The sequence below is a fragment of the Papilio xuthus genome, unplaced genomic scaffold (genome assembly GCF_000836235.2).
Source record: "Papilio xuthus unplaced genomic scaffold, Pxut_1.1 DF828258.1, whole genome shotgun sequence".
NCBI classification, from domain to species: Eukaryota; Metazoa; Arthropoda; class Insecta; order Lepidoptera; family Papilionidae; genus Papilio; species Papilio xuthus.
The window spans coordinates 2,646,519-2,659,430 of NW_013530391.1; the positions used below are offsets into that span (position 1 = coordinate 2,646,519).

General features: G+C 34.2%; 1 protein-coding gene across 2 annotated transcripts in view; it reads left to right on the plus strand.

The window, feature by feature from the left end:
- drd (drop dead) overlaps positions 1-10,363 on the plus strand; it is a 28,011-nt gene extending 17,648 nt beyond the window's left edge. The window contains exons 4-12 of one of the 2 annotated variants that reach the window (XM_013306319.1): positions 1,285-1,549; positions 2,364-2,524; positions 3,849-4,017; positions 5,331-5,524; positions 6,405-6,534; positions 6,862-7,051; positions 8,053-8,195; positions 9,655-9,751; positions 10,140-10,363. In XM_013306319.1, the coding sequence (XP_013161773.1) occupies positions 1,285-1,549; positions 2,364-2,524; positions 3,849-4,017; positions 5,331-5,524; positions 6,405-6,534; positions 6,862-7,051; positions 8,053-8,195; positions 9,655-9,751; positions 10,140-10,171 (1,381 nt within the window). In that variant the 3' untranslated portion in view covers positions 10,172-10,363. The remainder of the gene's footprint in view (positions 1-1,284; positions 1,550-2,363; positions 2,525-3,848; positions 4,018-5,330; positions 5,525-6,404; positions 6,535-6,861; positions 7,052-8,052; positions 8,196-9,654; positions 9,752-10,139) is intronic. The other variant, XM_013306318.1, reaches the window with a different exon arrangement.
- Positions 10,364-12,912: the final 2,549 nt, after the last annotated feature.

The window sequence follows — 12,912 nt, forward strand, 5'->3', positions numbered from 1 at the left end:
TTTTGTTACTGTAGCAAGTTTTCTATAGTGTCTTAGTGTCACACTTACAGGACTTTAATGGACACTTAAGCCGACCCTTAATGTAGATCACTTGCTAAACGTACAATAAGGGTGGAACCTACCTTCATTATGTATATAAAATATTATATGCACAAGATTATCCAAATCTTGTGCAAATCTATTTAAAATAAGAAACGAGGTTAAAGTAATCTGTACCCTCAATAAGAATCGGGTTATCCCTTTCGTTAGGGCGTAGCAATCGATCGTGAGATTACAAGACCTTGTAGGTTGCGGGAAAAAAACACCTTTCATTTGATGGAATAAAAAACGCGCTGTAAACTCTGCTACCATATTGAAGAATCGATAAAAGGGTTTTACCTCTTATTCTATAAGTATTTATAAAGATAATTAATTACTTACAAAACGGATTACCGATTGAAAAATTTCAATGGCCAGGTAGAAGCCAGATTAGTAGAATAACCTTACATTCGGCAGTAGACTCACTACCGAAGCTGAAGCAATGTATCGTTATATCAAATTAATTAAAAAAAAAACGTCACCAGGTAACTTCATTGTAATTTATGTGCATACGTAAACTGTATAAACTTGAGATGAGACGTGTGTTTGTGAGAAGCTGCGTCTTGTGCAAAGACCATTGAGTGGTAGAGCTGTCAACAGTACAGATGCTCCTTATAGGACACTGGACACTCCAGCTGGGACACTAGGACATTTCGTGCATCTGCTCGCCGCTATTCAAACCATGCCCACGTCTTACCATTGTTCTAACTAGAATTACAATTGAAATCTTGAATAACTTAGATATTCTATTCCGTACTACTATATACATCTTATATACTAAGGATTGGTTGTTCTATGTTGCCGTAAAGTTTGCAATATTGTTAGTTTTCAATTTCACCACCAACCACCACTTACCAATGTGTGTAAAACGTGAATACATCTCATTCGCAACCGTAAATTCGTTATGTCATAACTTATAACATTATTAAGTCAAAAGAAAACTAAATTAATATAAAGAATGTCTATCACTTTCCGACTTATTACTATAAGGTACTCGAATATAAATATGTCGACATTCTCTTACATCTTGAGCATTTCTTTAAAGTATCATTACTTTTTGCTCGGTTTTCGTAACTAGGAACGTACGACTACGAGTATAACGTATTATGTAAATTTAATAACAACAACCCCGCCTTAACGACACTGAAACACCTTAAGTGATATAACATGTAAAGGAAATTTAAACTCTATGTCTATGTTTTACAGAACATTTTTCCTTGCGATAATCCTGCTATTGAGCATGGGTACGATATTAGACGACGGCAAGGAAGGCGCAACTAACTTCGAGAAGCTTCTCAACGCGTTTTCCCTAAAACGTAATTTGAGGAAAGTGTTTGACTTGTCTGAGGCGGGCAGCCGGGTGAAGGGGGTGGATGCCTTCCGCGGGTTGAATGCGTTCGCGCTCCTCATAGCCCACAAGTCTATGGCGATGGCGCACAGCCCTTTTGTAAACAAGACTCACTTTTCAGCGGTGAGTATTAAAACTTTGCTATTCGATCGCTTTTCAAAGTGAAACAAAATTGGTATTTCAATTTCGAACACAGACCTCTAATGTCGATTAACATAATATTCTCATAATCCATTCTGAATGCCGCCGTATAAGTCGCTTCCATAAAGAGTGTATATTATTTACGGTATTCTGGTACAATATATTAATTTATGATTGGATATCTCAATACTTCATCTTGATAAAATATAAACTTATTAATTTTTTACCTCAAGCAACTTTATGGAAAATCCGCTAAAACGCTACATAATTCATTTCTTCATAACTTTCAAGTTCCGTAGAGCGCCTAAAAGCCGTTAGTAAAAACACTACTTTTATTACTTTAATGCATTTATCCACTCTCCTATATCGGAGTTATTAAAAGTTGTTAAGTCTGGCGAAGTTCGGCAATCAACAAGCGGATTACGGCGTAACTTCGATCAAAGTTTATGTGATGCCGAAACTTTACGACGTCTCTACAAATATTTATATTGTACGCGTATTTTGACGTATCCGTTTGTCATAAATGTTTTATGTTTAAGTCATTCCTATATTGGATTTAATATTTAAATATTTGGAGCTTATTAATATTATTTGTGATGATGCTCTTGATAGTCAATTTTAATGAGACACTCCAAGGATATCATAACAGCAATCTTTTATTCTTACCTTCTATAGACCCCGTTAGTGAAAGTTTGAGACGCCAGAAGACCAAGTCAAACATTATATAAGCGCAAAAAAGTGTATCAAGTTTTATTGTGGTTCATTATATTGTAGATCTAATCTCATTATTTTGCAGGTCTTTGGAATGCCATGGGCTGTGATCGGTCGCTCAGCCATTGTCTATACTGACAGCTTTCTTTACTTGAGCGGATTTTTGAACGCTCACAATCTGTTTCAAGAACTAGAGAGAAAAGGGACTATCGACATGAAAGGCAGACTTCTCTCGAGATGGTTTAGGTAAGTTGAACTTATTTCAGTTCATCCCTGTTTAGTTTAGAAACCAGTTACTTTTAAGGTATCGCACAGTCAAGATGTATAAATTTGAATGTTAGGCGGTTAAAGGGACGGATGAAAAGAGAGCACATGTAGGGGAAATGCAATAAATGGTTTTATCAGAGGTAAGCTAAAAGTAGCATGGTATAGTCATATTATGAGGAGAGCAGAATCGCACGTGACAAGGAGACTTTGAGTATGGATGTGGAGGGCAAACTGGTGGGTGTAGTCTTAGGAAGAGATGGATGGATTGCGTGAAAAGTGACAGGATTAAGATGACAGTGACGACTCAGACGACGAAAGATAGATCAGGAGACCGAAAACCTGGTGCGTGGATCCTCCATGAGTGGGATAAGGACAGGGAGATGAGGTATTCTTCCTTTTCTATATCTACCAACACATGTATCACGGCAGTGGAAAGTCACTGTAAAGGAAATAATGTTTGAATTCTCAGTGAGCTATCAAAATAATTGCAGTGGAAACGTCGACTATTTGTTATTAAATACAAATATACCAAATTAATGAAATCGTCACCAATTCAAACTCTGCCGCCGGAGCACTTTACACTTTCGTTGCAGTTCGAATTTATTCGTTTTATTTGTATCCACTTTTATTATTTGCTTAATTGGAAACACAGATTCAGTATTTTGTATATCGATGTCATTCAGTTTGATTGGTTATTTATTTAATTTATATCTCTTGTTCTATTTAAAAATCGTTAGTTTTATATCTACCTCTCAAAGGTGCATTTGGCACGTGTGTAATTCTTTATTACTTAAGAAATTATTATTAATGCTATTATCACTTCTAAGCTCACATAAAACTGGTAATTTGTCCTTCTTATTGAGTTGCGTTTTCGATTAGAGATGGTTTGCGTGATGATTTGTTGCTATAATATAAAACTGTCGTATTCAAATTCATTTATATACATTTTTAGATTTCGCTTTGACCTTCTTATATGACATTCACTGATATAAATTACGTATTACAATGTTTTACGTATTAATATTTGAATGTAATATTCAAACATTATTTTTGGCTTAACAAAGAACTAAGAATAAAATATATAAGTGCAAGTAAACTAAAATGCAATATTAGATAAAGCAAAAATAAAACATCTAACACTTATGTGTTAATACATAATGAGGTAATTTTAAACTATGCACTGATTGTTTTTTTAATTTTCCTCATATTTTTGACATACAAACGAGGTTACCAGTACAAAAAAATACAAACCTAAAAATCCGTTTTGTTTCTTTTAATTCCTAATTGAAACGACTCTTTCCAGATTATTTCCATTGTTCCTGAGCTTAATGTTATTCTGTACGTACATCCTGCCCGACGTTAACAACGGGCCCCAGTGGAACCTCGTCGTGGAGGAGCACAGCAGGGTCTGTGAAAAAAATATGTGGAAGAGCTTCCTCTTTATACATAATTACTTTGGCTTTGAGGAAATGGTATGTACGCAATGGATATGTCATATTTATAATAACTTTGGATATTCTGAGCAGAATGTAATAAAAGATTTTATTTTCACAACGTTTTCTAGTTAATGTTTGACATTGTACACCGAAGGTTTTTGAAACCAAAATCGCCCTTTAAAATATATTGCTATCTCTGTTTTGTCAAAGATGAAAGACAGTAATGACGATATATTTGGTACAGATATTTTGGAGTCATAAAACCACGAATAGTTTACTGTATTGTTCTTTGCTAACAAAAGACAAAAGAAAATAATATTTATGACAATTGCTATAAGAAAGTTAACGCTATATTTGATACGGAATATCTACATAATATTTAAGTTTGTAATCGTACAACCTACCAATTAGAAAATGTTACAGAGTTTGTCACTGGGAAAGTATATTATACTAAAATTATCGTGACCTAAAAGTCCAATGATAGCGATGATGAATTGCGACCCAAATATCCTCGGGAAAATTTGAAGCGAAAATCGCGGAACGATTACGAAATTAAAGTCTTTGTTTTCGCTTCCCATCTATCTTCCTTTAATAATTCAAACGAAAATAAGGCTAGAATTCCCCGACACGTAAGACGTTTCAATATCGGGTTAGTTGTAACAATAGATACTGTGGCAGGGCCCCCGGAGGCTGCGACAATGGTACTCGAGATAAGTTGCCTTGTTCTCAGGTGCTTGCGTAACTCATTTCCTGTGTCACCTACATATTAAAGGGAATGTTTTGCGTGTCTTTGTAATATGATACCGCGTTTATGTCGTTAATGAAAGCTCAAAATGTTATCGAGCCACATAAGATAATTTAACTTATTAAAACATTATGTTTGTATCAGGAAAGTCATGCAATTTTTGTCATGTATTTAAATGTTAAGTGATTAGGATAAAGATGGATGGATATTTGTTTGTGCAACAGGATCTGATAAGTTGCCTATCCCTATAATAAAGAATGACCAGGAAGCAACTTATCACAATACGGATCTTAGAACAGATTCAGCGTAAACAACAATGACATAAATGTGATCGAGGTTTGAAATTGCCACATAAAATATTAATACTATGTAAGAAAAACGAAAAATCTTTAGCATTTTTTTCTTAAGTAAACCTCAGGTATACTTAATTAATAATCTTCCAAATGATAAAATATTTCGTGGAATTAACTGCCGAGTTTTATCAATATTCGAAAAATTTACATCACAAATTAACAACGTAAAATTAAATTATAAAAGTAAAATAAAATTAATTGTTTTTAATAGTAAAATCCTATATTTGCTATACTTTAAACGTTATTTCCAGTGCCTAACCCATACGCACCAGATTGGCATGGATATGCAGCTGTACGTAGCCACGTTACCGCTGATGCTAGTGCTCTGGAGGTTCAAAAGACTGGGATGGGTGCTGCTCGTCGGCATAGCGGCGGCCTCCACCGCACTCCGATACCTCGCCATACATTGGTACGACATCAGCATGTTCGTCTACTACGGAATATCGTAAGTTATAAATCCAAACTAATAATCTTAAGGTGGAAGTGACGACGCGATCCGAAGTTACCAAATAACGATGTCATCTGACCACGTTTTGTTGCAGTTTATCAGTTTATCAGTTTGTCGTGACTCCAGTTGTCTATGAGAATAGAGCTTAGCTTTTGCCGCTTATTCAAAACTATAATACTAACAGATTTATGGCATCGAGTAAACCAATCTTTTTCATTATTATTTTTCAATATGTCTTCATCACTGTGCATGAGGAAGCATAGCTATGCTTTGTTAATGTTAACACTGGTACGTATAAAATAAATTAAATAGTAAATGTGAAACTAATGTATTTAACAATTAGCCGATAAATTAGCGCCAGTTCAAACGACATCAAGGTAATCGATCGGTGCGTCCACTTCTAAGTAATTAAGCTAATTTTCGACGGGATTCACGACGTATTAACGCCGCCGTGTCGATAAATTGCACTAACCTAATTACTTGTGAGATGCCCTAAACATTTTCTGAGTTACGATATTGATCGTTCGTCACAAATTGATTCAATCGTTTTATCACAACTTATTTTATGTTGAGCGCCTGATATATAGTTTTAGCAAATAATCATTGTCAAATCAGTATTTCTTAGATTCACGTATTTCAACTTTGTCTTGTTACTTTACAATTTATATTGATGTCTCTTTCATTACATTTTACTTGGTATATTGAAGTTAATTGGCAGAGAACACACATAAAAGGTTTAAAGCCTACTTAAAATAAAAAATAAGCTTTCTTCCGAGTATGTAACATGTTATTTGAATAAAACAAAGGATTTTTATTGATATGTTTTTAACATAAAAGATATCGGCAATCCATATTATTTTATGCGATTTACTTTCAGAGTGCAAAAACTGCTGGACGCTGCGAGATATTCGTATATATTGCCGACCCACCGCGCCACCATATATCTTATTGGAGTCGTGATGGCATACGTTATGAGATCGAAAAAGTTCAACTTCAACCTTACCGATGTAAGTACTCTGAACTTTGGCTATATGTAAAATAAATCACGACGAACGCGACAACCTTTCATGATATCTTTTATATTATTATTATTATTTATTTTCAAAAAGACTTTATTCTAGAATACCATTACGATGACGTTTGGTTATATTAGTCGCAATTTTACTTTTTTATCAGTGTTTTTAGTAAATTACTCAGAAGAAATTATTCTCGTAGTTTCCAGTAGAGTAAACTTAGGTTTCCAATATCACTCTTCTGCTTTTTATTAAGTACTTATTTCATCTAATCAGGAAAGTCTTTGGCAGTTAATAAACAGAACCTTTCATGTACCTCAGACTCAAGTGCGTCTGCTATGGGCGGCTACGTTCGGCGTTGCGGCATTCACGATAGTTAGCCCTTACCGTATGGGACTGGAAGGTTACCAGTACGAGCATTTCCCTGCCGCTGTATTCGCGGCGCTTTCGCCTATACTTTGGGGACTGTTCATGTGTTTGTCACACTGGGCGATATGCAACGATTACACAGGTTCGTATACTTTATAAGTAGAATAACACATATGCACCTAACAGTTTCCGAAATAAAAATTTTAGTTATTAATTTTTCTAATTCATTCTGAACAGAGTTGCCAAAATGTGTTTGTATAATGTTTCGTTAGTGTAGAGACACGGAAAAATCAAAAATAATAAAACGTTAATACAGGTGTAAATTGAAATCCAATTTGTATATCTCTTTCGGTGTTGGTCTCAACTAGGGTTGTCAATTCCATCGTAATTTTTATTACACGTATGATTTACTGATTACGGCTACCTCATCTTCTAACTGCATCTTTTTAATTTGTAAGTCTTATCATGAAAATATCTATTTTCGTCCCATTTATTCATGCAGTGGTACTTTTACTCTATCAAGTATCAACCCAGCCTATATCTATTTAGTATCGTTGTTGAAAGTTGTAGCGTTTATTCTGGAACGTTCCATTTTTCAGGGGCTTTATGGCCGTGCGAAGCTCGGCACTGTATCGTCGTATCGGCTGCCTGGATATTCCACTTTTGTTTTCGATCAAATGAACCTTTTTTTTAATATCGTACGCTATGATTTTCTGTAAAGAAATCAAATCTCATCATTTTAGGACACCGTCATCATTATTTTCGTCCGTGACTTACAATAAATCCAATGCTGAATTCATTTCGACGACTTTTATAAAATGTAAGAGATAAAAGAATGAAATATTTCAGTTCTTGTACATAATATACTTTTCAAGTAAACACCATTCAATTGAAATCAAATATATTGGAGAAATATAATTAAGGTTATCGGGATAAATAAATCTAGCGCATTTAATTATGTTTTTATTAATTGGCTTGGAACCGTTTTTCATGAGATGATAATTATGGCATTGTTAAGAATCTTTGTAGTTGAGTTATGTTTTAATATTATCTCTGTTTTTTCAAAAAGGACGAGGGAGGAGTCTATATGTTTCTATTCAAGTGTTACGACAATGAAAACTCAAAGTATTGTATGTCCTGCAGGTGTAGGCACAGCGTTTGTAGAGTCGCGTGCTTTCAAATTCTTCAACAAGATAGCATATGCGGTGTACCTCACACAGTTTCCGATATTCTTTTACAACGTCGGCGTACAGAGGCACGCTGAGTTCTACACGCCATTGTTACTTGTAAGTGTTTATAACTTATATTTTTAATTATTAATCGATGATACATTCAATAACATAAAACTAGTTATAACAATAAACTGAACTGAATGAAAACATTTATTTGACATATTACAATGTAAGGTACAAGTACATTTTCAGTTTCTACAAATTACCTACTTAGTGTAAGGAAGAAACCCGACACTGTGCCGGTGGCACAACACTAGCCTAACTAAAATGTCGACATCTTTGTCCCCTCACTAATCATTCTGACACATGACTTTGCAATGTAAGCGCGTCATTCGCTTCAAAGGATTGTTATTAATAATGTCTAAAACTCGGTACATATATCCATTTTCTAATAGTGTTACCACATAGCAGTATAATTTTTATGCATATTATAGGCATGATTAAAAAAATATTATTGTACAGTGTGATTTTTGTATAGGTTAGTGTTTAGTACTCTTTAGGAGACGTTTGAGCTCATAATTTCTGGCATTTTGCTTAGCAATAGATGTTAGATCTATCAAGATATATAAAATTCTAAATATAATACTATAGTAGTTGAATAATATAAAAATGTCTTTGTCTGTTGCTTTTCTTTTTCTAACTATATTCATAAGATTCTTAGAAGGAGCTTGAGAAACTTCATTATTCTCAACATTTGTATGTTGGATTACCTCCATAAGAATACGTATTTACTTAAAACGTGCTAGACAGAACGTTGAACTTTTACAACTTCAACCAAATTGTACCCAACTCATTGAACCCTCTTCAATTTATCAACGAAACGATAACAAGGATTGTTGGTTCCATTTATTTGAATACAATCTTTATTCTTCTTTAATACACGTGTTAATAAATCATGTTCTCTAGACAATGATATAAATCAATATCTATAAAGAATTTAAAAGGCTTGTGTTCAATGACTTTTTAGTCGATTTAGTTTGTTCCAATGTATTTTTAGGATAATAATCCGACACTGTTCCGGTGTATCCTCGCAACACTAGCTTTATTCAAATGTCAACGCTTATGTTCTTCACTAATCAATCTGACACTTGACTTGATAACGAAAGCTTTCGCGCCAAGGAATTCTAACTAATAATATCTAAAAGTATGTTTCATCATCATCAGCTCACTATACGTCCCCACCGAGGGGCTCGGAGCCTACCCTAAGTTAAGGGTGATTAGGCCATAGTCAACCACACTGGCCAAGTGCGGGTTGGTTGACTTCACACATATCTTTGAATTACTTCTCAGATATGTGCAGGTTGCATCACGATGTTTTCCTTCACCGTAAGAACGTCGGATAAATGTACATATGTAAATCGGAAATCGAAAAACACATTGGTACATGGCGGGATTCGAACCCAGGACCTGCAGATTGCAAGTCAAGTGCTTGACCACTGAGCCACCGACGGTAAAGTATGTTTACAAATAAGTAAATCTCTTCAATATTAAAACTATATTATTTATGTTACAGATGCATGTACCAGAGATGCTGGCCATCTTAATGGTGTCGATACTCGCGACTGTCACAATCGAAATGCCCTTCAATCAAGTTTACAGGATATATTTTGGTAAGCACAAATTCGTTATTACCCTCCCACCATGCATTCTTAACCACGCTTAGGTGGATAAAGCGGGACCGACGCTCGCTTGCCCCATTCTCTTATAAAAAAATCTGTGGTGAAATAAGAATCAAGAGAGACTTGAAAGAAATCATTATTGATTTCTTTAAAGACCATTACATATAAGCCACTTCATAGATCATTCAACTAGTACTCTTACAAAATTGACTAAGGTTTTGGCTTGTAGAGTCTTATGATAAAGGCCAAGTTGACTGCTTTTTAATGTTCAAGTTGATTACACAGCTTTTTCAGAGAGCAAGACAAAGGAGATAATAACAATAAATTTTAATCATATTTCAGTTCTTTTTTCTAAAATGATACCGGTTTTTTTTTTCAGGTAAATCACAGACGAAGTTAAAGGACAAGTGAGAAAAAAAATCAAAGACTAGACATGTATTATTAGATTAAGTTAATCATTTAAGTAATTAGTTTTGTAGCATATTTTGACATTTTTATACCATATCAATAAGAAGGAAATAATTATGTTTCTAAAATAAAACATAATAAATAATAAGTCGTTGTCGTTTATTATTCTAGTGAATATTTGGTCAGACATTTGTTTTTTTTTTAATTATAATTGAGTATATAATTGCATTAGTTAGACGTTACTAAATCATATGGTGAAGAGTAGTTCTAGATTCTAGTCTAGATCTAGAGTTGAAGAAGGTAATGAAAATCTTTCAAAATACATAATACTGTACGATAGTCCGGGAAATTTATTGTAACAATATTATGTTGTTTACGTTAAGGCAAGATAAAAAGGTAAAGCTATGAACCTCTTACAATGTGTGTTATTTTTCCGGCCGCTCGCGTTAGCCTGTCCAATTTTAAGAAAGAAATGACGTCATAAACGATCTCGCTGACAAAAAAATGAAAAGGTTTGTGTCGACGCTACCTATAAAGCCACTGAAAAATGTATTTCCAAGTACACTTACAACTAGTCGTATTAATAAAGGTACGATTAGACTACGACATTATTTATTTATATATTTTACAAGGTGTGTACCTCTTGACTTCAGTACTTTTACACATTATTACTAGGAAAGCTTTGGCGCGATTAACGCGCATTCGTTACCAAGTCAAGTGTCAGATTGATTTGTGAGGGGACATAAACGTTGACGTTCTAATAAGGTTAGTGTTGCGCCGATACACCGGCACTGTGTCGGATTTTCTTCATAACAGTACATACGTCGAATGTGTCTTTATGTACTTGTTTATCTGATAGCAATACGATATTTTTTGCGATACGATAATTATTAATTGTAGTAAAATACGTACAAACTTTATTATATCTTCATATACACAAATGTATCCTTCCATTAGGTTAACGTCCTATCCCTTTCGTAAAATTTAATCTTACATTTGTTTTTTAATATAATATTTGTGCCCATTGTTATGACAATGCTTGAAATAAACGGCACTTAACCACTCAGACACACTTCAATTCAGAAACCTTTTATCTCTTTCGCTATTTTTTTTTTCGTAAGGCCCAATTGCGCATTTTAAGAATCTGTATTGTGAATTTAAATGTCTGGACATTACTTTGATTGTTCGTCTATTTATTCAAAGAACGAGGTTTTTGGTCGTTTTATATAATTTTTGTCTTCTAGTTGATCATCCTTCGTTTAACTTGGGCGGCATGACGGCGGAGCGGGACGGTGTTAACTAAACTACTACGAGTACTTTGCTTCCGCTCGTTTCTTGCGCGGTGCTGTATTGTGCTATAATTTTAATTACAACTAGCTCCGCCCGTCGATCACCTCCGTGCATTATTAACTCATTTCCTCTTCTTATGCTTCGTAGAATCGTTATTTAAATTACAAAGATAAGACAGCTGTTATATTTAGTTTTATTAATGTAAATTGAACAAGATATATTTATGCAGGCCCGGTAACACGTGCCACCGGTTCGTTTGCATACAATCAGCATATCTCCGCTAGCTGCTACGGCATGCACAAAGCGTGCTACTAAAATACAGTCCTCTAAGGAGGCTCGCCTGCACAATACTGTGTCATGTCCCACAGCACCACTATGTTGCATAAGACAGAATAAATAACACCCTATATAATGGATAGTATTTGTATACGATGTTTAAAAGGAAAATATTGTACAATCTGTTGCATGTTAAATCATGTTCAATTTTTGTACTACGTCATACATATATAAAATAAACATGAATTTGTTCTATTAGTTTTTTTTTATATCATAAGGTGGCAAACGCGCGAGCGGCCACCCGAAATCGCTGAAATAGCGAAGCGACCGTTAAGCAAGTTATGATTATATTGGTAAAAGATACATTAATTCGTTCACAAAATAATTTATATCAATTCTATTATATCTTAAAATTGATAAAGAAACGAACAAATCAAAATCCAGCGTAAGATTTGGCATAAATTGACTTTTTTATTCGTTAAATTAGTCAAATTATCGCTGAGATTCAAATGCTGAATCTGTCGATAATAGCTGACTGGAAACTTTTTTATTGAAATAACGTCAAAAGACAAACGTAAGATTTCATAAAAAAATGTTTTTTTAAGTGGATGGATATAACAAAAGACGTTGGCAGTTGGCCTTTCGGAGGAAAAAAAAAGATAGTAAGAACTAATAATAATAATATTGGAAAATGTTGCATAATTAAATATTAAATTAATTTTATTTTTTTTATTACTTCAAAAATTCGGTTAGACACTTTTTAGTTAAATACATGTTTTAACCCTTTTACGTTATTTATCATCAAATGTGCTTATTAACCGACTTCAAAAAGGAGGAGGTTATAAGTATAATGTTATCTCTCGTCAAGCTCTCTTTTGGAGGCGTTCGTATAATAATGTTTAAATAATCATGATTTCTAGTAGTATAATGTCAGCGTGTGATAAAAGGATTGCAAAACATATGTTTAAGCTTAATAAAATTGGAACACGATCGAAGCTTTTTTTATACGGGCCCTTAAAATTTATATTATTATTTATCACCAGTATGGAGCGTCGGTGGTTCAGGGGTCAAGCACTTGCCTTGCAATCTGCAGGTCCTGGGTTCGAATCCCGTCATATAGCAATGTGTTTTTCGATTTCCGATTTCACATATGTGCCTTTATCCGAAGTTCTTACGGT